Raw genomic sequence first — 26,965 nt, 5'->3', positions numbered from 1 at the left:
CGTGACTCTAGCTTTGAGTGTGAGGTCAACCAAGTTCATCTCAAGAGCACTTAAAGCATCTTCGGTCTTCGATTCGTGTTTGTTACTCTTGAAGCTTGCTTCTAAACAGTTCGGCGTCGCCCGTTTAAGCGCCCTCTTGTTGTGGTGCGCCTGGGAAGTTTGTATTGCCCATCCTATTGGAGGATTCATAGTAAGTAATTCAATCTTTGTGGTTGATTGAGTGAGGTAAAGGGTTAGTGAGGATCCGGCTCTTTGTGAGCTCCTCAACGGAGACGTAGCTTCCTTGTGGGAGTGAACTTCGGTAAACAAATTCTTTGTCTCGTGTGCTTATTGTGTTCTTCAAGTTCTTGTTGACCTAGAGCTTAATTTGTGTCGATCTACATACTTGTGTAGTTTCTCTCATAAAGATCATATGCAGTAGTCTCTATACTTCATTGCTGAACTTTTGATTCAATAGTTTCTGCTGAAACCTATTTTATTTTTAATTTCGTAGAGTACTTTTTACTCTGTCGGAAGTTCCGCCCCTGTTGTGGAAGTTCCAACCCCATCAGAAGTTCCGATACACAGTCGGAAGTTACAACACATGTAACACCGCTGCGAAGAATTTTCAGGTTTTAAAGATTGAGCCTATTCATCTCCCCCCTCTAGGCAACACACGATTCTTTTAGTTCTTATATGCATGAGTTAGATGTATACCCTTGCTATGTTGATGTGCTAGGATTATACGCTCGTATGCTAGTTGTATATCCTTGCTATCATAGTATAGGCTTATATACCCTCATGTATGCCTTGAGACCATGCTTCAGTACATACTCTGTGTGCATATATATCTTGTATAGCTTAATTGATCTATGCTACGTCATCGGTTCAATGGCCATGTTTATGGTAGCTTCAGCCATAGTCACAATAGCTCGGGATGGCTGGAGTGTTGTTAACAATGCAAGCATGGTGCTTGGATTGCTTAGCTTCATTGGATATGAGTTTGCCCCACGGGCCACAAAGGTAGGCCACAAGCAGCCCTGTTGGTCCTTTGTAATCCTCCTCGTTCGGGTATGCTGTAGGTGTTTGTAAATTAGTAGTAACTTTGCTGGGTGGAACTAGCACAGATACTATTTTCCCGTGTGTGCCTGGGTGCATAGTCCTGAGTTCTATAAAATGTGTATGTATGTTATGCTTGTATGATCTATATAGTATATAGGAAGTACATATAAACCTAGAGCTAACTCTTAGTCATTCTCCCTAGTTTAGTTATCTAGAGATGATTCCTGTGTGTGTCACACTACATATCTATCATTATTTTACCCCTGCCTTGAGTATTGTCTCTATCCATCTATGGTATACTCATATGCATAGTAAACTCTTTTGACCTACACACCTTCCTTTGGGAAATACAATACCCTTGGGAATATTCTTGGGTGAAATGCTACAACGGTATATCCGTTCGTGATCGTTAAATATACCAACACTTATCAAACAAGCTAGTGAACAAGCAGCTGCATCATCAGGGGCTAATGTCAACATAAGCCCCTCTCAGCGTCGAAGTAGCATCGCTTCCACGGAATTCCCAGCGGGAGGATCTTCTGACATGGTTGAGGACAACCAATATCACCTCATGGACGACATCACTGGGAGGGCCCCTTGTGAGCTTGTTACTCCCATGAAAAACAAGCTCATCGTGGTGGCTTATGATGTGACTAAACAACCGACACAAGACCAAACAATTCATAGCTTGGAGATTCCAACTCGGGTTACACTAAAGTTGAGGTGGACCGAGTGGTCGATGGTTGGGATGACCTGGAACTGGAGATCCCTGGAGGTGACAGGGAAAAGAATCTAGGAGAAGCCATCCACGATTGGATTCTATGGCCCAAGCGCTACATAAGGATTCTGCAGTCGAATCCCCCGACTTTAGGATCATCTCCTCAGGGCTCAAGGGAAAGATCACCTACACCATCTGCCAGGGCACCCTGTCCATTAGATGACAGGGATCCTAGCATGAGTCCACGCATTCCACCAACTAACAGGGATCGTAGCATGAGTCCACGCTCTCCACCAGCTGATAGGGATTCTGGCATGAGTCCACCTCCCCCTGTTATGAGCAAGGCTACACAACGAAAGATGCCTTCAGATTCGCCTACTGCGGCTACAAAGAGTCCACCTCCCCCTGTTTAATTTGCTCTAACTTCAAAATCCTCACTCTAGTCATTGTGCGATGTCTTATCTCCTATTCTATTTTGTATCATACAAGATGGAGATTCAAGTTTGCTGGAGGAAAGGATACTATGACGTCGGCTTCATGGACCCGGTTATTATAAACAAGGCAACTATAAGAGATAAACCAAATCGAACCTTGAAGAATATATATAATATCTTAGACAAGCAACACTACGAGAAGTACATACTTGTATCGTACAACTTCAAGTGGCGTGTTTCCCATATCTTTTCTTTTTCGAACTAGCAGTTAAAAATAAGACTAAATAGCTTTTAACTATGCATATATGTACAGCTTTCATTGGATACTCCTTTGTTATCGTGGTTGATCAAAGCGCGGTCTATATCCGGACTCTTTGAGGAGACCAAGAAATCAATACACCAACCTCATAGTCATGCTTAACAGGGCATGGACTCACTTTCATCAACATCACTCAGGTGATTTCAAGGAGCAACTTGATATCAAGCTTGAATTCCCGGTATGTATTGAATTTGCACATCTCGTGTCACTTCCTTGAACACAACAAATATTTCATAACTTCTTTTGTCATATATATAGTGTTTGAGATAGGATCCGAGGAATAATTTATGCGGATACTACGTATGTGAGTTCATCCATAACTCTGTAGGTCCGAAGTGTGTGACCGACCATGAACTCAGAGTACGTAGACAAAATTCTTAACAATATATTAGTTCTAGTTGTGCAGATCCATTGATCTAATATAATAACCTTTGCTAATGACACAGGTAATGCACATGAAGGAAGCACTCCTCGAGACGAAAAAAATCAGGGCAATTCAAGAACAACTCAGTGGATTTCTTCTATACGAGGTAGTAAATCCAGCGGGAGAGTTTCATAATGATGGATTAAATTTGCATCACCGTCAGGACTTGGGTTCAAAATAGTTGATCCAAAATGTTGAACTTGGAAAGTTGATGCAATGTAATATTATTTATATATGTGTATGTACAATATGTATATGTATAATATTATCTCAAATGTAATATTATAAATCAAATATAACTTTATATAGATTAGCGTATTAGAACTAGTATACGTAAAGAAAACAAATACAAAATATTAATATAGAATAAAGAAAAAAAATAAAATGAGAAAATAAATAGAAAAGAAAAAAGAACCTACCGACCGATACTAAATTGGTTTCCGTCACGCGCGACGTGGTAGCTAAATTAGTACCGTTTGGTATAAACAACCGGTACTAAAGGTCCTCCTTTAATACTAAAATAGCAATACCAGTTGCACAACTGGTACTAAAGTAAGGTTTGGACCCGATACTCAAGGCGCATTCTCCGGCAGCACATGCTTGACATCCAACTAGGAACGGAGGAAATGCATGAGCCGTGCAAACACGTTGCAACGCTATCACGCAAGCCATTTTAGATTATTCCTTCGCATGGATAAGCCTTATACACCTCAGTGACATTCTAGTTTCATCATCAGTGAAACTATTTATTCTCAAAATAGTATTTTATCTATGATCGGAGTGGCGAGAGTCGAGACCAGGCTCATATATATGGTGGCGCCCAGTTCACAGAGCCAGGAGACGGGAGCAATCAGATGGCGAAAGCGCTGCATTCATAAATATTTTTTTGCAAAATCCTATCAAACTTTTTTCTATTAATCTCATCGTCAATAACAACACCAAAAACGAAGAAAGTGTTGTACACGTCTCTTATTTTACATCCTGATATGCCAGCTCACTTCCTCAATTCACAAATAAAGAAAAATAACTAACGTGTGATTAATTCGACAGACATCAGTCGTTGGTGACAATTGACAACATCAACCTGATAAGATGTAGAACTGTTCATTGGCCAATTATGTCTGCTGTTAGCTGCAAAAGCAAACCCATCAACATACTCCGAACTGAGTAAATATAACAGAAAGAAAGGGAACCAAGAAGAAGAGAATGTACCTTACATCGAGTACTATAAGGTGAGAGTTTTTCATTCCATCGCTCGGCATGCAAACTAGTTGTTATTGGCGCTACCTATCGACTTCAGCTTCTGCACTTGGCAGAGTCGTTGCATGAACATAGCAGGCTGAATTTCAGCAATCGAGTGGAAATATTTGATGAAAAAGAAAATGATAAACCTTAAGACAAATCGAATTTTACCGAAATAAATTGCGGAGGATCGTCGATGCTAGAAGAGCCCAAAACTATTTCACGCTTCATTTTCATTGTAAGCTTGTGCACTGTGCGCAGCTGATCCATTGAAGTATGAAATGATAAATATCGATCTATACGCACAACGGGAGTGGAAATTAGTATTTTGCAGTAAAGACGTGACGTACTTCAGATCTAGTGGCTCCACCAATCATGAAGACGAAAATCCTGTTGCCTAGCCTTTTGAAGTCACCAGATGAGTGTCTCAAGACTGAGGAATCACTGTCAATCCAATTTATCATGATATAAGAAAGTAGCTAAAGCTTGAAACTGTTTGAAGTCGGTGTGTTATTCGAAAATAATAAGGCCCAGTAGGTCCAAATATAAAATTATGTTTAGTCGCTACCTTGATTGAGAATCACCGGAGTTCCTAGACTTTGCCCATGTTGGAGTCCGCCTTGATCTCATAGACATCGGCTGTGGGTTTTGTGATGGTGCTGCCGTTGATGCAGTTTCAGTGGTACCTTGAGGTGCAGAACTTGGCTCGCTCATTGATGGGTATTCTTTCAGAGGTAATTCACCTTTGCTCAGTTTCTCAATTAGCTCCTGTTAACAAAGCATGGAACTCCAATTATTACAACTGATTCAACATGCAACGAAAATTGAGAAGAAAAAAATTCAATATAGAAAAGTACACACGCACTTAAGAAAAATTCTAAAGAATAAAGACGGTATACTTAATCATACATTTTAAATAATAATTTTATTTTATTTAGCAATGGCAAGCAATTCTTGACTGCAAGCACCTGAGGAGATACACCCTTCAGTCAGGACTATATGATGTTCAGACAGCAAAATATAACTTCAATACTGCATGCATGCCAATCTTGCTGTTGGAACGTCATATAATTCTGACATGAGGTTTTTGTTGAAGACAAGGGAAGGTCAGTAGTCACATGCCTCAATAAGTGGGAAAAATCGTGATAATGCCCATGTTTCCTCCCCATCCTGTTTTTCTGTCCTGGCAGCATTTTTCTTCTGGTATAAAAATTAGAAACATTTTAATACAGTGGAAGGCTGTAGAAAGTATTTTTCTACAAAGTCACGAATGTCATCTCTGTACATGGAAAAGAAACAAATCATGAGATCACCTTTTGCGCATCGAATTTTAGAGAGAAAGTGGTGTCGTTGATGACTTTTTTAAATCTGAGCCTTCCAAGTATCTTAAACACTTAATTACATCCATATCATCATGTGGAAGCTTTGCTAGCTGCATATAAGTAAATTAGCTCACTCTCATATAGCTAAAGAACCATTAACATAACATGAAATTTGTCAACAGAAAATATAGATGCTATTTTACAAATTTGTTAACAAAGATCTAATGACAGAATAATCCTTAGCTTGTGAGGAATCTTCTGTATTGCAAGTTGAAGTTAACAGTATATATGGCCTAGGCTTATCCCAATCTAGGTTAATGGATTTTTTTGCAGGTAGCACTATAAGATGTCTTACAAGGGAAAAATATTTTAGATGAACTCGGATGTAAGTACCTAATTGGAAGATGTAAATGCTACACCTTACTAGCTTTAACCTCCTTCGGATTAAACTTATTTTAAGCCTATTACTAAGTTGGATCTATGTCCAAGATTTACTAACCACATCAATCAAATAGTCAAAATAGTCGCATGTGCATTTTCTACCTCACAAAAAAGAAGGATCATGATATGGGACCTTTAGTTATTGCCATGCAGGAGAGTTGTTAACATGTTTCTAATTTATATGGAAGCAACGTGCATTACACTTTTATTATTTCCTACAAATAATCAAGAGCTGATATGAGATTAGTCTACCATCCAGAGTGCAAATAATCACATGATAATTCTAAGAACAAGTAGCTTTTGTATTGACATATACTAATCCGAGAGAAGCATATAGGAATTATGCTGGAGTCTGCAACTAGAATAAGGTATAACATATATGTTACATTCTAAATATCTAGTCCCTACTAATAAGCCCTATATTCCGATGCTCATAATTAGTGCAAGCAGAGGTTTACTTCCTATGTGATTGTACATCTTTGCATCTTGAATCATGCCTGCATTGTTATACAATCAATAGCTCATAACCAGTGGAAAAATTGTTGTGCAATACCTGCATCAACTTTTCACCTTTGTCACCTTCAAACTTTTCTGGATATACAATTGCATATATAATCAGCAACCTCAGTTTGTTTTCTGGACTCATATCCTTGATAGAAGAACAAGCATGTCAAGCAAAGAATAAAATCAAACTGGGAGGGGCTTAGCAGAAATCCTGTTATTCGTTTCTCTTTCTGAAACAAACCTGCTTTGACCTAAGGATGCTGATCACCTCCTTTGCTCCTGCATCTCCAAAAACCAAGTCCTGCTCTAACTGCCCAATGTCACGCAGCCCATATTCCCTGATAAACCTGTTAATTTTTCCAGCAATCTGAACAGGAGACCATCAATAGTTTTAGTACTCATCATTTGAAATTAGAGGTAAGTATACCAAAGGATGTGCTTCAAAGTAAGCAGTTGGGGCCTGTAACCTAACAAATTTATTTCTTCTATAATAAATGAAATGACACACAACTCTCCTGCATGTTCCAAAAAATGTACCAAAAGATGTTGTATAAACTAAATATGAAAAGCATTAAGGTGAAAACAAATGCCTTTAAACAGCAACCGCTTGCTTTGAACCATATTATATGCATAACTATGTGAGTAAAACATGTAAATGTGCAATGAATGATAATGAAATTCCGTACCATGTTAAATGATTTATGAACCATCTTTTGATGCCCCTTTATGATTATGTACCATAAATATAATATGTTTTAATGATAATAAATTTTTCTTTTTGCATTTATATGAAAGTCAACTTATCGATTCCCGTAAATTTATAAATATAGGAAATGTTAAGTTATGACTAGTAAAGATAAAGATTAAACATCAGAACATAAATAATGTAGGGCAGATATTTTTTTAGAGCAACCATCTACCTCTATATGTAGAGTCAGTTTCTCAACTTGATCACTATATTGAGGCAAAGCTTGAACAATTTTCTGCAGATCCCTTGTTGAGATTTCACCGCCATCTCTAGTTGAAAATGGAAGCACCACAATCATTTCTTATGAAAGAATTTGGAAATATAATGCATTTTGTGGTCTGGCATCACTAGCAAATGCTATGCCAACACCTAGCGAATCAGTGATAAACCTTCTTTTACCAAATACAAACTAAGGCTACAGTTTAACTTAAGTGTTTCAGTATCACTTGTCTTGCAGCATTAGATCTAAAATTAGTTGTTCAAAAGAATGATGTATGCTAATGAGATGCATATGGTCATATTTGACATTTGAATTATTGTGCCACAGATAAATATCCAGCACAAGGGGTACCCGAAAGGTGAGATAGAATATGACTAACATCAGAAGCCCAGAACCGTAGATAACATTATACTTTAAAAAAACCATCATTATACTAAACCATAGATAACACCAGTAATAAATAATATGAGGCATTCTTATAAATAATATGATGCTTATTTTCTAGGGACCATCAAGTTTGCCCCATGGAGTTGGGCTCCCATGAAGTGTAAATTCTTCATTTGGCTTACCACCAACAAAAGGTGCTGGACCTCGAGCCGCCTTGCCAAACATGGCTTGCCACACCCGCCGGCTTGCCCTCTGTGTGATCAAGCTGACGAAACCATCCAACACATTCTCAACTCTTGTGTGTTTGCTAGGGAGGTCTGGACTTTGGTTTTTAGGAAATTGAACTTAGCTGCAGTGGGCACACCTCTACAAGTCGTTTCATGGTGCTGAGCAAGGAGATCGGTTACCGAGGAGTTGCACAAGGGACTCAATTCCTTAGTCATTCTTGTTGCCTGTGAACTATGGAAGCACAGGAATGTGGCTGTTTTTGAAGGGACTTGCCCGAATGTCCATTTTGTTCTCCAGAGGGTGGAGGAGGAATGCCATTTGTGGTGTCTGGCCGGTGCTTCTGCTCTACAGGAGCTTATCTTGAGGTCGCTTGCCCCAACCCCTTAGTGGTCTACTATGGCAAGTAGGTCATGGCCGGGCTGTAACCGTGGCTTAGTATGAGTGGAGTGTGTTGGGGAGGTTACGGCCTCTCCACTTACCTTTGTACATTTTGTACGACTTTCTTTCTTAATAAAATGACATGCAGTTCTCCTTCGTTGTTCAAGAAAAAAAAGAAAAATATTCGCAATTAGATTCAAACTTGAGAAAGGTTATGCACCTTGAATGTAGTTGCGCTGCTTTATTCTTGGAAACAAAATTATTCATCTTTTCATACAATCTCTCACTAGCCTGCCATTTTAGCTAGTGTTAGGAATAATAGACCAAAATATACTTAGGTGATCGAAATGCACTAATGTAACACATATAACTCACATCAGCTATGTGAGTATGGCGAAGCTCAAGCCAAAGAGGATCATGATCCTCCAATACAGCCTCCTTCTGTTCAGGTTCCGAACCCGCATTTGATACCTTCCAACACATAATAACACCGAGAATAAGGAAACTAACGAGAATTTTTAGCTCGTTAACAATATGATATTACAATTACCTCGTATGTGTATTTGGTACCATCCATTTCGAGTAGATCGTGGCACATTGCATCATAGGTCCATTCGTGAATAACAGGTGCTATCTTTGCAGTCATATGAAATTGTTGTAAGCTCTCATGATTATATTGACGATCTTTGCTATACTTTCAAGATGAATAAACTCTTAAATTAATTTTAGCATTAAGGTTATACTTTAGCACCTTATCTATAGGCCTGTCAACAATGAGCAGTTCACATGTGTCCTTTTGGGGAAATTCAGGAATTGTTGATTTATATTTTGACACAATATCCCAAACAGCAGTAGCAAGCCACTTTGGAACCATGTCAAATTTAGTTGTTGTAGAAGCATCTCCTTTTGGGGCCCGATACCGCACACATGGAAATTCCTGCAAAGTACTTAAATGAGCTTTCATGTTCAATAAGAAAAGGGAATATAAGGTTGTTTATTCATAGAATAGGGTAATGAGATAAACACCCAGCTGTCTGTTGCTAAATAAGGAGATACTCATAAGTGCTGGAAATCTAAAGTTAGCATTGTAGTCTAGTCCCTCCATTCCAAAATCTAAGAAGCTTTATTGCCCTAAGTCAAACGTCTTTAACTTTGACCAAGTTTATGAAAAATGTACCAACATCTATGACATCAATTTAGTTTCATTAGATCCACCATAAAATATGTCTTGATAGTGCATTTATTTGGTTGTAGATGTCAATATATTTTTCTATAAACTTGGCCAAAGTTAGAGAAGTTTGACTTAGGACAAAACTAACCTTTTACATTTTGAAACAGAGGTAGCTTATTTTAAGATGGTTTGTATAGCCTGCAAGATGAGGCTTGAAGAGATTGCCAAAACCATGTATTTCCACTTAAAACATTTGCAATAAATATATCTATATCACAGTTTTAATCAAGTTCCATGTAGAGTATACTGATGTCATACTATCTGCATTTGAATCCAAACCACCTGCAAGTTTAGTTCAAGTGAGGAGTTTCTCGTTTGGCACTTCTAGCCTGTAGTTCTCCAACATGAGAGGTGCACCCAGGTAAATTGTAATGCAAATCAAGGCAAAACGTGCTGGTGCAAACAATATTTAGGTAAATGAGCATATATCAAAATGGTACCATCCCACTATCTAACATGTTTGTCAGTAAAGATTCAAACAATAAGTATGAATGCTAACTATGAACAACATATGCTGAAACTTAGTGCCTTTTCTGATAATTTTACACTGCTTGCCTTATGGAAGTAGACACAGTACCTCAGCTAGCTGTGTAGAACTAAAAAAAGAGAGGAATTTTCTGCTAATTAGCACTGGGCATGAATAGATTATAGCAAATGGAGTTCACTAACATACTTTCAATGAAGCAAATGTGGTCGCAATGCGAGTTGCCATCGTGCTTATAGTATCGTTGAACACTTTGGAATTATTTTCACTTCGGCCATATAAATCATTCAGCGCCGTATCATGGTCAGTTATGAAGCCCTGCATATATGACCCATAAAGTTAGTAATAGAGTGATCATCATATCGTAGACAACGAGCAGGAGACAATGGCATGCAAATACAAGTGCATCCAGGAATTGATTTCCTATGCTTTTCACTTTCAAGAAAATCATGAATATTTCCACTACACTAGGAAACTTTAAAACCATTTAAATTTCTTTCATAGTGTAGTGCAGAAGTTCCAATCAACAAAACTAACGACAGCAGTAGTTTGGTCTCAGCCTTCACTTGCTTCTTATAACCTATAATAGCTCAGAACCCTATGTTATTAATTAATTATTTTTTTGAATGTTCATAGCTAACACCGACCAGAAAAAAATAGAATACTAAAGTGAGCATTGGTACTTCATAGATTAGTCTCAGAATTCGTTGAAATGATGTAGACTGAAAGCTCAATACCTGCATGTCAATAGTAAAGAATTCCAAATTCATCTGCAATCAATGGAATCACAGCATTAGAATTTATTAGAAGAACTTCTGCCGTATAACTAAAGCAATGAACGATATATTGCGGAATAACTTACCTCTCTTAGTGCACCAATGCGTGGTATTACACTGCTGTCATTCTTTATATAAGATACCAGCTCTTTAGGAATTGGTGAACTAAAAAAGATGTACGCCCTAGTGTTTGAAGTGAAATCATCAACGTGTTACTCAAAATTTGTTACATCTGAAGCTTCTGGAAATGGAATTCTAGCTACAAACTGAAAGGCAGTTCAACGTACTTCCTGTACAATGGACATCTCCCAGACATATCGGAAAGAAGCATTATGACACTGCAGATTGCAGGAAATATGCATGAGAGGAGAGGAGAACTTAAGACAAATAACGTGCATTGTGCTACATGGTAAAATAGATGGTGCCATGGGGCACAGCAGCGCCTACGGAAAATTACTTTTCTTTTAGTGGCTGCAGAAAGTAGATTGCATCCATTGAAGGCATCGGCTCCCTTCTCTTGAACAGATCTTCGACCACTGCAGAATACGAAGATTATGCATAGCTTACTTCAACCGATCAGCTTTGCCCAAGTGTTATTGGTTAAAAAGAGGTGTCTTCCAATTCCAAGGAAATGCAGTCAGAAGAAGATGGTAATCACCACCCATTTGCTTTCTTCTAGGTGATCATGTATCCAGGTCTGGGAAACTTACACGAAATCCCTGCATCGGTAATTTCCGCCATCTTGCAAGCATAACCCATGATCTTCACCGTAAATTTATCCATTATAAGAACCTGCAAACGTGACAAATAAGTAAGCACACAATTGATTCCCCTCCCGCTCCGCAACAAACTAGTAGTGCTCAAACTGATAATTGGTCCTTCCATAGCAACATGTGTCAAGATCATAACACGATTTCGGGGATGCTTGTTGGGTTTGCTTGTTGGGTTAAAAAAAAATGTGAACGATTGTGATGTAAGGATTGGCTTCTCGACCAAATCATGCATTGCGTAACGGGGACTCAAAATTTCAAATGTATGAATGTGAACGTTTTTCTTATTGAAAACGGTATACACTGTCTGAGCGGATTGGCAGTAAGCAGCAGAGTACGCATAGATCAAGCAAGCATCCGTGCACACATATGAAAAGTACCTTCCATGAGCTTTTGGTCTCCTTATCCTTGTCCGGCTTCAGCAAGTCCTTCAGTATCCCTGCAGGACACAAGGCAGGCAGGCAGCCATTGAATAAAGGATCGCGCAATCGCGGGACAGAGGAGAAGAATCGATGCAGAGGCGCTTGTGTGTGGACGTACGGTCGCGGCAGATGTTGCGGAAGACCTTGGGGTCATCCGCCGGGTCACCGAAGTCCATCGACATCTCGCCACCGCCACCGCCGCCGCCGCCGACGCCGACTCCGAATCGCTCCGATCGACGATCTCCGCACCACCACGGCCACCAGCACCCTCCTCCTCTTCCTCCGCCTCTTGTCGCTCCCGCACTAGCCTATATCCTATATCCTGATTTAGCCGGCCGGAAATGGCGACGAGAGCAGTGGGTGGGTGCGCGCGTGGGAACAGCGGGTGCACGCAGGGATAAAACTGATGTCATACAAAACCGTTTGGAATTTAAAAAATTATAAATCATAGAGCATCAAAATTAAATTTCAATTACACTATTGAACTTCTTACAATAAAATCTTCACAACAAGATCCCACTTAACTATATTTGGATAATTTTTTTATTCACATTTTTAATTAAGGTTGCATATTTTTATGGAAAATATGTCCACGTGGAACAAATTATACAAATCCGTGGAACAAAACAATCATACGCATCGAACATATTATACAAACTCACAGAAAAAAAAATTTATACCCTTGAATACTACTTATTTTCTTATCTTTCTTTCTTATTTTCTTTTCTTCTTATCTTTTATTGTATTTTTGGTAATACTATTTATTTTCTTATCTTTCTCTTCCTCTTTTTTTTCTCATCTTTTTTTTCTTTTGCCTTTTCTTTTATTTTCCATTGCTACTGCATGCAGCCTACTTTCACACCATATTCGGTTTCTTTTTCTCATTCTTTTTTTTCCTTCTCTCTCTTTTGTTTCTTTTCCTTTTTATCAGTCCAATTCATGTTTTGTTTTTCTATTATTGATTATTATATTGTTTTTTTAAATTTTTTGAATTTATTAGTAGTTATTTCTATATTATTCACTTTGTTTATTTTCCTCTTTTATTTTCCTTGTGTATTATTTTATTCTATTTTTACTCTTCTATTTTATTTTTAATAATACTATATATATTTTCTTAGTACATAAAAAAGTACATTCAAGATTACTACTTAGTACAGTTCGCTGTTCTATATAGATTTATTAGTTTGGAGTGTAAAATTATGTGTTCAATAGACTCATTCGTTCGCGACACTGACTCATTTATTCCCATTTTATGATTGAATTGGTCAATCATGTAGACTCGTAGATTAAAATGCCGTTATATGTCCATAATGTATTTGTCCCAAGTGCACAAATTTTTATTCGATGAGTTAATATAATTTGTTCCAGTTGTATAAATACTTGTTGTATGAGTTCCGGCAATTTATTCGAGGTATATAAATTTTTTGTTCTGTAAATTCATATAATATGTTCGATGTACTACTATTTTTTTTCTGTGAGTTCGTATAATTTGTTCCGGGTGTATTTATTTTTGTTCCATGAGCTTATATAACTTGTTCGATTAGCATAATATTTGAGTTCATATAATTTGTTCCAGCTGTACTATTTTAAAAGAATCTTCTAACTTGACGTTCATATTCTACTGTTTTATCTTAAACGATCAAATTTTCAATTTTTTGTTTACTATATGTCTATTTTATTTGCATCATGCAATGCAATCTTTGTGATGTTTAGTATTTTGTCCGCTGTTTATAATTATTTATTCACCCTGTTATTTTTTTCGTATTAGATAATTATTGTTCTGGTTATTCAAGTATTTGTTCGTCGTAATCAAATTTAATATTTCATATTTAAAAATATATTTTTAAAAAAAGTTAATTCAAAACATAGTAGAGTGTGATCCTATTTTAAACATTTTGTCGTAAGAAATATAGTGATGCAATCGGAATTTAATTTGGATGTTCGGTTTATAATTTATAATATTTTAATTTCAAAACTGCTGGTTTCTTTGCTTGCATGCAGAATCTTTTCTCAGGGCATGCGACTCGTGGGGCCCGCCGCGATCCCCGCTGGGGAGGAGAGTAGGGCGAGGATGCACAGAGGCTGGAGGGCGCCATGTGATTGGGAACACGACGTGGCAGCTTCGTTGCATGCACGTTGTGGCGCACTGCACGAACTTCGAATCTTTTCCTACGAAAACGCCTGTAAACTTGGCGTGTTCTTTTCTTCCCCTGCATCGCAAACGGCTCCTGTCGTGTAAAAACTCAAAACCTTATGCAGCTCATGCAAATTCAGTGTTAGCTTGGTACTTTGAGCACAGCGAGCAATGTGTTGCAGCAACTGGGACTAACAGACCATCCCCGGAGCGACCAAATCTTAAAACTATGTTCCGTGCCTGTGCCAGCAACAAGCACAATGCTTCAGTTCACTTGTACTGTATTATGCAGAGAAAAATCCACACCCGCATGCATCATGAACTCAACCAGATCAATGTACATTGTCTAAAAGGGCACACCACGATGCAACTTGTAGGCTATACAGAACATGCAAAGATGCGTACGGCCTGGACATTATGTCATACAAAGATTCACCCACACTAGTTTCAGGACCGTATACAGCTCCAGATGCCAAGCACTCGTTACTTACCACTAACAACATAATAATAATACTATATAAACAGATTAGCTCGAGACTCATCCCGAGCTGAAGCGTTCGTATGCACACATGCAAACAGTGATTTACACGTTGCTGCTTGAGGCTTGCATCATGCCGTCCCGGATCTGCTCGCTGATGTCCTTCACGTGGCCCGGGCCGTGGGGGATGAAAACCGTGGTGTTCTTCGAGCCGTCCCTGAGCTCCTTGATGGTGTCAAAAGTACTGCGTGACCATGATCAGGCCATGACTTCCTTGGCGCTGGTGCTCGACACCGAGTGCGAGAAGTTCAGGATGTTCTCCCTGTCCCTGAGGCCGTCGGTTATAGCTTGCCGCTGCTTGGCAATGCCAACACCAGAGAGATATTTCACCTCTGCCTCTGCTTCAGCCTTCTTCACCAAAAGAATCTTCTCTGCTTCTCCTTTGTAGACACTTGCCAGCTGAAGCCTTTGGGCTGTTTATAGGAGTTGATCAGTTAAGTGAGCACAAATGCAAAACAGTAGAAAATGCTACTTATAGCCAGAAATTAGATGAAAACTAATAGGAAGCATGTCTATAAAAGATAGCATAAAAGCAACAGAACAATACAAGAGCATAGTACAAACAACATTATGTTTTAACTTCATGAACAGAGTTCAGTAAACATTTCCTAAGCTGTATAACCTGGAAGCAGTTCTACATGCATAAAAACGGCACAATACCTGCGTTTATATCATTCATTGCTTTGCGCACAGCAGCGTCAGGGATGATATCAACCGTGAGAATATGCTCAATGCTGTAACCATAATCTGCCATCACCTGAACAACAGCAAGAATTATTGATATATGCCAGGAAAAAACAGAGAACAGAAGACGCATACAAGAAACGGTAGAACATTGGATTACTCTTTCAAGAGATTATATAACCTCAATCTACTTAGCCTCCATTGCAAATGGTGGAGAGAAACGTGTCAGGAAAAATGATAAGGAAACAATGTTTTGAGTATGAAACTAAACAATACATATCCAATCAAACATAGGGTAAATATCAACTTAGTTTCTGATTTTATTTCGTAATCACTAAGAATGTTGTTTCTCTAAGAATCATTGCACTACTTGTCACACAATGAAGTTCCATCAAATGATATTACGGAACTATCCGGTTTTTAATAGACATGTTAAACCATACTGCGATGAAATAGCATGTGATGTACTCAACCAAAGTCAAACTGAAGCATGGACAAGGGACAAACAGATAAAGATTATGCTACAGTAGCCAAAGAACAGATTGCTAATTAAAAGCAGGGTATCGGCAGAATGGACTGCATCCATGATACTATGCACCATGACTGCGAGCAATACATGTAAACAAGTGAAACAAAAACAATGGCCGGACGTATTACTGCAGTAATATGCATGCAGAATCAATAATTTTGAGCTGATCCCAGACTACCAGTAAAAACTGGCATTTAAATTACCTTTTCAAGCTCCTAAGAACAGCTTTTGCCACATCATTCTTTTGCTCAAAAAGATCGTCCAAATTCATTCTTGGAGCTATGGCCCGAACAACTATTTATCACAAAAAAATAAATGTGTCAGCTTATACTTTAGGGAAGCAGTACAAAATAACTAAATTCAGTATTAATAATTCACCATCATGTTGGATAAGTCTTGCTGCTGGTCCTTGTGGGGCTGCAGCTGCTGTGCTGGTCCTTGTGGGGCTGCAACTGTTTTATTGACTGGAGGACAGTGGGGCTGCAGCATATGCTTGCTGCAGCACCACTTTGTTGACTACTTTTAGGGTAGGACAGTCCTAGGCATTTTAGACTAGATAGGATGGCATCAAAGGCATCTTAGACTAGCATATGCCTTGATGCTTGGTTGGTTGGCTGCTAGGCCAGCTATAAATATGTATCCCCAACCCTTGGTTGGATATGGTAGTGTGGAAAGAAAACCTAGAAAATTTCCCAACTCTTCCTAGTGCCATCCTCTCGATGAGAGTTACAGTTCAGATCCTAACAACTGGTATCAGAGCCGTACTATCCTGTAGCTTGAACATCTCCTGCTCACATCCCTCCCCTGCCAACCTTCGTCCCTAGCTGGTAGCAGAAACACCGGTTGTCCCTGCTCACTCCTCTCCTCCTACGTAGACGAGCAGCAGCTCGTCGGAAGTAGCCTCTTCCCACGCAGCTCCCCGATGGCGCGCGATGTCCGCAGGACAGTCTCAGCACTCGGTCGCCTCGAGCGCGCGGCGTCGACAGGAGGCCGAGCTCGTTGCGGTAGAGGAGCGTACCCGAGTGGCGGCAGAGACCGCTGCGGCGGCGACAAGGGCATCGAGGCTGGCGGCGGCGGAGCTGGCTGCAGCGAGGGCGGAAGTGGAAGCAGCGGTGGTGGCAGATGCTGCACGTGCGGCGGCAGCGGAGCTCGAGACTCTACGTGGCAGTAGCATCAGCAGCGCTACCTCTACCGATGGCGGTACCGACGTAGACCTCGTGCTAGCATGGGAGGCGGCGCAGGAACGGGCGGTGCAGTGGGTAGCTGCGCGCCCCCGCGGGTGTAGTGGCGGCAGCCCAGACAGGCGTGCACGCGCTGGCAGCACTCCCGGCGGGGGCGCGCGCGACGATCGTGTTCCTGGCAGACATGGTGACCGCGACTCCCAGGGCGACCCGCACATCGACCTCGCACTACAGGTCCAGCGATTGCGGGAAAGGGCTGCCCAGCTAGAGGTGGAGATGGAGTTCGATCGGCGGCGCGACGGCCGGGTCGACGGAGAGCGCGGCCCTTATAGGCAGCGCGGCTCTCCCTCCCTGGACCGCCGTCATGGTCACCACGGGGGCCAGGCTTTTGTCAGGGAAGTCAGCCCCGGTGGTGGATAGCCTACCCTCACCAAGACCAACTACGTCGAGTGGGCCGCGGTGATGAGGGTGAGGCTGCAGGTGCGGCACATGTGGGAGGCAGTCCGGTACGGTGACGTCGACTACGATGAGGATCAACGGGCGCTGGACGCCCTCATCGCTGCAGTCCCGCCTGAGATGCAGTTCTCGCTTTCCTAGAAGCGGACTACCAAGGAGGCTTGGGACGCCATCGCTGCGGCACTGCAGGCACTTCGCAAGGAGTGGGAGAACCTGGCCTTCAAGCCAGGTGAGGACGTTGATGACTTTGCTCTCCGTCTCAATATTCTGTTGCAGAAGATGGTGCAATACGACGATGACACCTACGGCGAGGAGAGAGCTTTTGAGAAGCTCCTTCGCTGCGTACACGAGAAGTACAAGCAGATCGCTCGCTCGATCGAGTCTTTGCTGGAGATCTGCTCGCTCAATCGAGTCTCTGCTGGACCTCTCCAGGATGTCGATCGAAGAGGCGATAGGTCGCCTCAAGGTCGTCGACAGCGATGAGTCACAGCCTCCCTTAGGGCCTGTCATCATTGGTGGGAAGCTCCATTTCACTCAGGAGCAGTGGGAGACCCGCCAGGGTGATTGGAAGAAGGGGGAGCCTTCTTCCTCGACAGGCGGCCACAGGCCCGGCAAGCCGCGCAAGGCACCCAAGGCGCGACGAGGCGCTGAGGGCGGCGCACGAGGAGGCGCCCAGGGTGGTGCTAGCGGCGTGCGAGGAGGCGCCCAGGGAGGTGCCGCTGGTGAGCACAGGCCGCCACGAGACGACGCGTGCCGCAACTGTGGCAGGCTTGGCCATTGGGCCAAGGACTGTCGATAGCTGATACGCGGCTAGGCTCACATCGCACTGGCGGCGGCGGAGGAGCCGGCTCTGTTCCTGGCACACGCAAGCATCGAGCCATCTCCAGCGGCATCAGCCGCAGCGGCTCTCCTCCACCTTGACGAGCTGAGGGTACACGCCTTCCTCGGCAACAGCTCCAGCAACGATAAGACTGAGGGGTGGTGCCTCGACATTGGTGCTACCCAGCACATGATCGGTCGACGAGAGTTCTTCACCGTCAAGTTTGGGGATGCCTCCGATGTAGAGATCAAGGGCGTCGGCTCCGTCATCTTCACCGCCAAGTCTGGAGAGCACAGACTGCTCACCGGAGTGTACTACATCCCCGCGCTGAGGAACTCTATCATCAGCCTGGGACAGCTGGAAGAGAACGGTTCGCACGTGGTGATCGATGATGGAGTCATGAGGATTTGGGACCGCCATCGTCACCTTCTTGCCAAGGTAACCAGAGGCGCAAATCAACTCTACATCCTTAATGTACAGGTGGCACAACCCTTCTGCCTCGCTGCTCGTCGGGACGACGAGGCGTGGCAGTGGCACGAGCACTTCGGGCACCTTCACTTCGAGGCCTTGAAGCAGCTCAGTGCCAAGGAGATGGTGCGAGGTCTACCATGTCTCGATCACGTGGAGCAGTTATGCGATGTCTGTGTGTTGACAAAGCAGAGGCAGCTCCCCTTTCCCAGCAGGTGAGCTTCTGAGCCAAGGAGCGGCTCGAGCTCGTGCACGGGGACTTGTGTGGCCCGGTGGCACCGGCCACACCCGGAGGACGACGCTACTTCTTGCTGCTCATCGACGACCTCTCCCGCTACATGTGGGTGATGGTCCTCGGTAGCAAGGGGGAGGCTGCGGACGCCATCAGGCGCACGTAGGCTGCTGCGGAGGCGCAGTGCAGCCACAAGCTGCGCGTGTTGTGCACCGACAACGGCGGCGAATTCACATCGGCTGAGTTTGCGTCGTACTGTGCTGATGAGGGCATTCAGCACCACTACTCCGCAGAACGGCGTCGTCGAGTGGTGCAACCAGACAGTTGTGGGGATGACTCAAGCCCTCCTCAAGCAGAGGGGGATGCCGGCTGTTCTCTGGGGAGAGGCGGTGGTGACAGCTGTCTATATCCTCAACTACTTGCCCACCAAGGCTCTCGACGATAGGACGCCATACAAGGCCTGGCATGGGCTCAAGCCGGCGGTGTCCCACCTGCGGGTCTTCGGCTACCTCGCGTTTGCTAAGGAGCTTGGCCACATCGGCAAGCTTGACAATAGGAGCACTCCAGGAGTGTTCATCGGCTACGCGGAGGGTTCGAAGGCCTACCGCATTCTTGACCCGGAGACACAGTGTGTGCGCACAGCGCGCGATGTTGTATTCGACGAAGGGCGAGGATGGGCGTGGGACAAGACGGTGGACGACGGTTCGACTCCGACGTACGACGACTTCACTGTCGAGTACGTCCACTTCGAGGGAGCTGGGGGAGTAGGTAGCTCTTCTTCACCGAGCGTGCCTACCCCAGTCCCCGAACCTCCACCGACTCCGACGCCTGCTACTCCGGCAGCGCCACGCTCTTCAGCCGCAACTTCGGCTATGACGAGATTCTCGCAGGCACCACAGCCGGCGAGCGCCACGTACTCCAGCACCGACGGCCACCCCTCCGGGCACGTCTACTCCGACACCAGCTCATGTCGAGCACAGCCCAGTGGTGTTCGCTACTCCGCTCTCTCACAACGAGGAGCGCATCGACGCGTACCACGACGGCGAGTAGTGGCGGTATTGTACGATGGAAGACCTCCTCGGCGACCAGCCGGTGCCGGGACTGGTGCCTCACGACCTGGAGGCACAGTTGCATCTTGCGTGCGACGACGGCGAGCCTCGGTCTTTCGTGGAGGCCAAGAGACACGCGGCATGGCACGCCGCGATGCAGTCAGAGATGGACGCGGTTGAGAAGAACCGCACCTGAGAGCTTACTGACCTCCCCCGTGGTCACCACGCGATCACCCTTAAGTGGGTGTTCAAGCTGAAGAGGGATGAAGCCGGTGCCATCGTCAAGCACAAGGCCCGCTTGGTGGCACGCGGGTTCGTGCAGCAAGAGGGGATCGACTTCGACGATGCTTTCGCCCCCTAGCACGGATGGAGTCCGTGCGACTCTTCCTTGCGCTGGCCACCCAGGAAGGCTGGCGCGTTCATCACATGGATGTCAAGTCGGCGTTTCTTAACGGCGACTTGAAGGAGGAAGTCTACGTGCACCAGCCACTGGGTTTTGCGATCCCCGGTAAGGAGGGCAAGGTGCTGTGCTTGCGCAAGGCCCTCTATGGCCTGCGGCAGGCACCAAGGGTGTGGAATGCCAAGTTGGATTCCACGCTCAAAGGGATGGGCTTCGAGCAAAGCCCGCACGAGGCGGCCATCTACCGGCGGGGCAATGGAGAAAATACCCTGCTGGTGGGTGTCTACGTCGACGACTTGGTGATCATCGGCACCAAGGATGCGGAGGTGACGGCGTTCAAGGAAGAAATGAAGGCCACCTTCCAGATGAGTGACCTGAGGCCTCTCTCCTTCTACCTGGGGATCGAGGTGCACCAGGATGATTCCAGGAACACGCTTTGACAGACTGCCTACGCCAAGCGCGTCGTGGAGCTAGCCGGGCTCACCGTCTGCAACCCAGCTCTTACTCCGATGGAGGAGAGGCTGAAGCTAAGCCACGACAGTACGACGGAGGAGGTAGACGCTATGCAGTACCGGCGTCTTGTAGGGAGCCTTCGCTACCTCACCCACACACGACTGGACTTGGCATTCTCCATCGGCTACGTCAGTCGGTTCATGCAGCGACCGATAATGGAGCACCAGTAGGCTGTGAAGAGGATCGTCTGCTACGTTGCGGGGACCCTCGACCATGGTCTCTTCTACCCGAGGTGTCCCGGGGTGGCACACTTTGTCGGGTACAGCGACAGCGACCACGCCGGCGGCATCGACACCAGCAAGAGCACGAGCGGGATTCTCTTCTTCCTCGGCAAGTGCCTCGTTAGCTGGCAGTCGGTCAAGCAGCAGGTGGTGGCGCTGTCCAGCTGCGAGGCCGAGTACATAGCGGCTTTCACTGCTTTGACTCAGGCGCTTTGGCTTGCAAGACACTAGAGGGGTGGAGCTCAAGGTGGACAGCAAGTCCGCTCTGGCCCTGGCAAAGAACCCCATTTTTCATGAGCAGAGCAAGCACATCCGGGTGAGGTACCACTTCATCCGAGGCTGCTTGGAGGAAGGAAGCATCAAGGCAAGCTACATCAACACCAAGGATCAGCTTGCGGGCCTACTCACCAAGCCCCTTGGGAGGATCAAGTTCCTTGAGCTCTGTTCCAGGATCGGGATGGTCCAACTTTCCCACAAGATGACGCACAAGACTTAGGGGGAGAATGCTGGATAAGTCTTGCTGTTGGTCTTTGTGGGGCTGCAGCTGCTGTACTGGTCCTTGTGCTGGTCCTAGGCATCTTAAACTAGATAGGACAGCATCAAAGGCATATTAGACTAGCATATGCTTTGATGCTTGGCTGGTTGGCTGCTAGGCTAGCTATAAATATGTATCCCCAACCCTTGGTTGGATATGGTAGTGTGGAAAGAAAACGTAGAAAATTGTCCCAACTCTTCCTAGTGCCATCCTCTCGATGAGAGTTACAGCTCAGATCCTAACATATCAAACACGTAGGCCTGGATTTGCTGTTGGGGATTCTGTAACTCAAAGAATGCATCATCAGCATTTTCCTTGACAACACGATACTGAATTGTGCAAATCAGCTGGACGAAGAGATTATCCTACAAACGGAGAGGACTACATATAGGACTACATATATTGTTTCAGCAAGAAACAAGTTTCATAGACAAATGTATCACTTCATCTGTAAAGAGGCTACAAAGCTGGTGCAACACATGGTTGGCATATGTGATTAGTAGTGTTTTTAGAGCTATGCTTCCAAATCTAGCACAAAAAGTACTCCACAGCTCACCAATTTACACAGACATGTGAATTTTCACTTGTCGGATAATGTTATCAATAATATTCTTCCAATATCCCAGAGGCCCACACTACTCTACAGGGAAAACAGGTTATCACTCTCCACAGACCATGTAGAGCAATTTCAGTTGCCCTTGCGGAGTAAAACATAACCGTACCCTGGAGTTCTGCAACCAAAACCATGCCCCCAATCCTGGCATAATGCAATTTCAGACGATTCCAAAAACTAACACAGCGCAAGTACTGATCAATTTCAGACAATTTCAACAATCTAGCACAAGTACTGATCGGAACCGGACTAGCATTATTCCAGGACTGAAGCCCATGCGCTTGATCAATTTCATCAACAATCTAACACAAGCAATCGAACTACGACTGACGGAACCGAACCTAGCTAGCAGCACAGCTCGCGATCGGGAAGAGGGAGGGGAGCTACAGCCTAGAGCAGAACAGATGCAGGGGGAACACGGCGAACCTTGGTCTTGGTCTCGACGCGGACATCGAGGAACTGGACGCGGGTGGTGAGGGACCCCACGACGCACTCCCCGGCGAAGGGGTTGAAGAAGTGGAGGCCCGGCTCGGCGAGGCGGACGAAGCGCCCCCACTTCCACCACTGCCACGCTCGCCTGGTCCTGGTACACGCACCTGCAGAACACGAAGAACGCATTCACCATCACGGTCCTCCCTCGGCTCCGGTTCCGGCTCCAGCCCCGGCGTCGGCGAATTCGGCTCGGCCCTCGAACGGCATCGCGTCGGCGTGGTGGGGCAGGGATCCCTTCGATCTCGCACCGGCACCACCGCCCTAGCCTTTTTTTTTTGAAACTAAACCGCCCTTGGCTTCGTGCCCCGATCTGACGTGGCTGGCCGCGTGGGAGGGGTCAAGAAAAAAATCGGAAACCAGACTTGGGATGGAAAGCGGTTTTTGTATCACGGGTCAAACGGGCCAACAAACATATCCGATTCAAAAACCAAAACGGCTTGGAATGCGAATATTATATGATAGTCTTTTTTTTTCGAGAAAAAATAATCTTTTATCCTATTTATTTAAAGCAAAGTAAACGTCTCTGCCTGGGGTTTTCGTACGTCGTGGTCATTTTGCAAAAAAAAATCCTGACGTTTCGTGAAATCAACCCGCAGTCCAATTCTGAAGAGACGGGGGGCTCGAGTGGAAAAAGGAGGGGGTTAAGGGGAAAAATCTTCTCTTTCTTCGGGGGATTGGGCGCGCCCCCGCGCAGCCCCTGGGCGCGGCAAGGGCGAGGGGCGACTCGGCGGCGCATCGCCTACCCGACCGTGCCGCCCTCCAGGTCCCGCGCCGACCGAGCCGCCCCTCCCCGCGCCGCCCCCTCCCCGGCCTCGGCGCCGGCCGCCCGCCTCGGCCGGGGGAGAGGGAGGAGAGAGAGAGAGAGGAAGGAGAGGAGGTGGGGATCGGAGGGAGGAGGAGAGGAGGCCTGTGGGCGCGCCGCCCGCCCGCCCGCCACGGCCGCGCTCGAGTTCCTCCGCGCCTTCGAGCAGCACTGCTGCTGGGCCTCCTCTTCGGACCCTTCCTCCCCGTGCCCCCGCCGCGTGTCGCTCTCCTCCTCGTCGTCGCGGCCGCGGGGCCGGGGTAGGCTCTTCCCCGTCCTCTGCGACCACTCCCCGCTGGCCATCGTCTCGGCTCGCTCTGCTGCTTCCTGCAAGGTCCGTTTCCCCTTCGCGTCATTTGCTTTCGACCCAAGCTAGCTCGGTAGCTCTGAGCAAGGCTAATCGTGCGAAATGATTCCTTGATTGTTTACTCGAGTGTTGGTACTCCCATTGCTTGGATTTACTGCAAAATTTGAAGTTCACCTCAGATTTAGATGATTATTTACCTTTTGTTATCCGATATATATTACACGAGGAGGAGGAGGTCGGTATTACAGGAGCCAGCGGTGAATGTTTTTATGAAGCTGTATGGGTCAACTTACTATAAGGTGCATAGTGGTTACTATTTTTCTTATTTCATAACCTTTTATCTTCTCTCACATGTGAGATTTGGATCAGAAGGGATATCTTGATATGTCTGTAGCTTAATGATCAAATTGTTTGCGGCAGGAATAGAGATCTGAATATGCATCTCTATTGTACTATGCCTTGCTGCTTAACCAGTCTATCAATACTCCATGTCGCCATACATGTATTTTTTTTCTTGGATCATGTTTTGCTTTGGGTTTTGCCTTAGCATTCCTCAGTGATCTTCACCTAATCTGAGAGTCTTTTATTATTTTATTTTTCTTTTGAGGTAAGGGTTAGATAGGTGGATGCTTTTAAAACAATGAATCTGTTTAAGTAGGTTCTAGAAATTGGCATAATGGAAGCCTGCAGTTTGCAGCCTACGTATATGCCGGTTTCAGTGTTTGTTCATGGGATGTTCTGATTTGCCTCTTTGCCAGCCTGATGATTACCTCTTCAATAGTATAATGGAGATTGGAATACACTTGACCGTAGAAGTTGGCTTGGCCGCTGTGGTGGACCATATACTCCCTTCGTTCCAAATTACTATAAGTCCATCCATCCATGTACACCCCACTCTGATTTTCTTCCACCAAGCTGGCTGAGCTGGCTCCGGATAAGATGTGTGTAGATAAAACGAAATATGAAGGCTTTGGCAGACACATGTGAAAGGAAAGATGTTAAATTTGGTTTTATTATGGGGGCATTCAAATGTACCAGCCTGATGATCACGGGTTATTTGCATTGAGAGCAAAAATCTGAATGCACTTCTCCTGTTGAAGGCTGCTTAGCTGCTCTGGTTGATGGTCTGCTGCTGCTGCTGCTACTCTCTTGCTGCTACTACTACAATATCCAGAATGAGTCTCTTCCCCCTCTCTAGATGTGTGTGTGTTTCTATCAACCAAGCTGGCTAAGTGGGCTCCTCGGAATGCATATGTAAGTGCAATGGTTACGAAGGCTTGGCAAATATAAAGAATGCCCTCATATCGAACAGGTGCGCCGGATCAAGAAGTAGGAGGCTAACCGAAGGCCTTTCTCTCCTCCTACCATGGCGAGAAATAATGATCGAATCATTATCGTGGCTGCTCCATCGTAAATGATTACAGTTTCTACATACATAATAGTATTACAGTTCCCTGCTGTCGTAGTAAGGGGGCGTTTGGTTCCTTTTGCTTATTTTTTGCTTATTTGTGCTAGGCAGGCTGGCCGCTCGACCGGCCGTGCTCTGTTAAGCCTGGTATTGTTGCGAGTGAGGACGCCGCGTGGCCGCAACGCCGACGCGTGCGAGCTTCGCCGTAGCTCTCCAGCTGCCGCGCGTCGCTCAGCCCGCCATTGGATCTGTGCAGGAGCCGCGCTCGCAGCGGTGCCACCACCGTTGCTCAGCCACACTGCTACGCTCGCTATATTGGAGAAGCCGAGAGAGAAAGATGAGAAGATCAGAAGAAGAGAAGGGGGAAGAGAAGCTGCCTCCTTTCCCTCTCAACGTCATGCTCAAGCTCATCGGCGGAGCTCGGGAGTGTTGACTGGTGTCCCGGGCCACCACCTCCTAGCAGGAAGCGCATGCTTTGCTAGCTTTGGGATCTGAGGGAAAAATAAGCAATGGTGAATAGAGGAAGAAACGAGTAGGATGAGAGAAACGAGGAGAGGAGGTGGTCTGTGCGAGATAAGCTCTAGCACTCCGCAACGTCAGTTGGAAAGAAATGGGCAAGCGCTTTGAGCTTGCTCAGAACATAATCTCTATCTCTACCTAATATTAAAGCAAGTAAGGCTTTTGCCAAAAAAAATTCGTCGCTTGTCAGAGAGCTCCCGCGCCACCTCGGCCCTGGCCGCCTGCCACGGCCGCACCCGAGTCGCGCCGCCCGGCCTCGGCCCCAGCCGCCCACATTGCCCCAGCCAAGCCGGGCGGCGGGCACAGGCCGGGCGGCACGACGCGGGCGGATGGGGTCGGGGAGGCGGCTCTGGTGCGTCCGGACGGTGTCATTAGTTTGAAAAACACAATTGATCTTTTAGCGTAGCAACGCACGGGTATTTTGCTAGTACTAAACATAAAGCACAGTACTTGAAAAAAAATCCTGGAACAACCGATAAACACATAACGCACTCTCTTAATTCGAGATGTATCTCTAAGCTCCCGGCCGCCGGTGGAGGTCGCCGGAACCAGGCAAGGTCCATCTTCTTCCTCCATGAGCGACTTCAAAGCTTTGAACTGCCGCAACAGCCAGCGCCTGGATCCACCAGGACGCATCGTCGATGATGAACGAAAATTGCCCATCGCAACCTGAAGAGAAAAGAAGATAAGAAGTCCGCCGCCGCCAGCAGGAACACCGTCGACCGGACAAGAAGTCCACCGCTGCTAGCAAAGCCACCAGCACAGAGAAAGGGCGCAGCAGCACAGAAAGATTCTACCTTTTGCTGAAAAGATGGACAAAACACCTTACTTTGCCACCGCCAACAAAGACAGGGAAACCGCTGGGGATGTCAAAGAAGCTGGCGCCGGAGCTCAGTTTGAAGCCTTCCTCGTCACCTCTGCGTCGTCGCTCGCTAGAGACCGAGCATCGCAGGAAGAGGAACCCATGCAACATCA

At 45.3% G+C, this 26,965-nt stretch overlaps 1 protein-coding gene and 1 pseudogene across 1 annotated transcript; both read right to left on the bottom strand.

Annotated features, from left to right (window-relative positions):
- Window positions 1-4,040: 4,040 nt before the first annotated feature.
- On the bottom strand, window positions 4,041-12,271 carry LOC101756361 (probable protein transport Sec1b). Its single transcript, XM_014805875.2, is given in 22 exon segments — window positions 4,041-4,067; window positions 4,350-4,439; window positions 4,529-4,622; window positions 4,747-4,946; window positions 5,301-5,378; window positions 5,492-5,523; window positions 5,526-5,610; window positions 6,495-6,590; window positions 6,687-6,812; window positions 7,366-7,462; window positions 8,627-8,697; window positions 8,782-8,877; window positions 8,957-9,040; window positions 9,158-9,343; window positions 10,311-10,439; window positions 10,859-10,891; window positions 10,984-11,080; window positions 11,185-11,235; window positions 11,355-11,433; window positions 11,608-11,689; window positions 12,048-12,106; window positions 12,208-12,271. Coding segments are annotated over 22 exon segments (1,956 nt in total).
- Window positions 12,272-14,806: 2,535 nt separating this feature from the next.
- LOC101755960 lies at window positions 14,807-23,108 on the bottom strand (annotated as a pseudogene).
- Between the last annotated feature and the right edge of the window lie 3,857 nt (window positions 23,109-26,965).

This window comes from Setaria italica, chromosome IX, assembly GCF_000263155.2.
Source record: "Setaria italica strain Yugu1 chromosome IX, Setaria_italica_v2.0, whole genome shotgun sequence".
In the NCBI taxonomy this organism is placed as follows: Eukaryota; Viridiplantae; Streptophyta; class Magnoliopsida; order Poales; family Poaceae; genus Setaria; species Setaria italica.
Note: the sequence above shows the minus strand (reverse complement) of the source record. Positions and strands in the feature narration are given on the sequence as shown.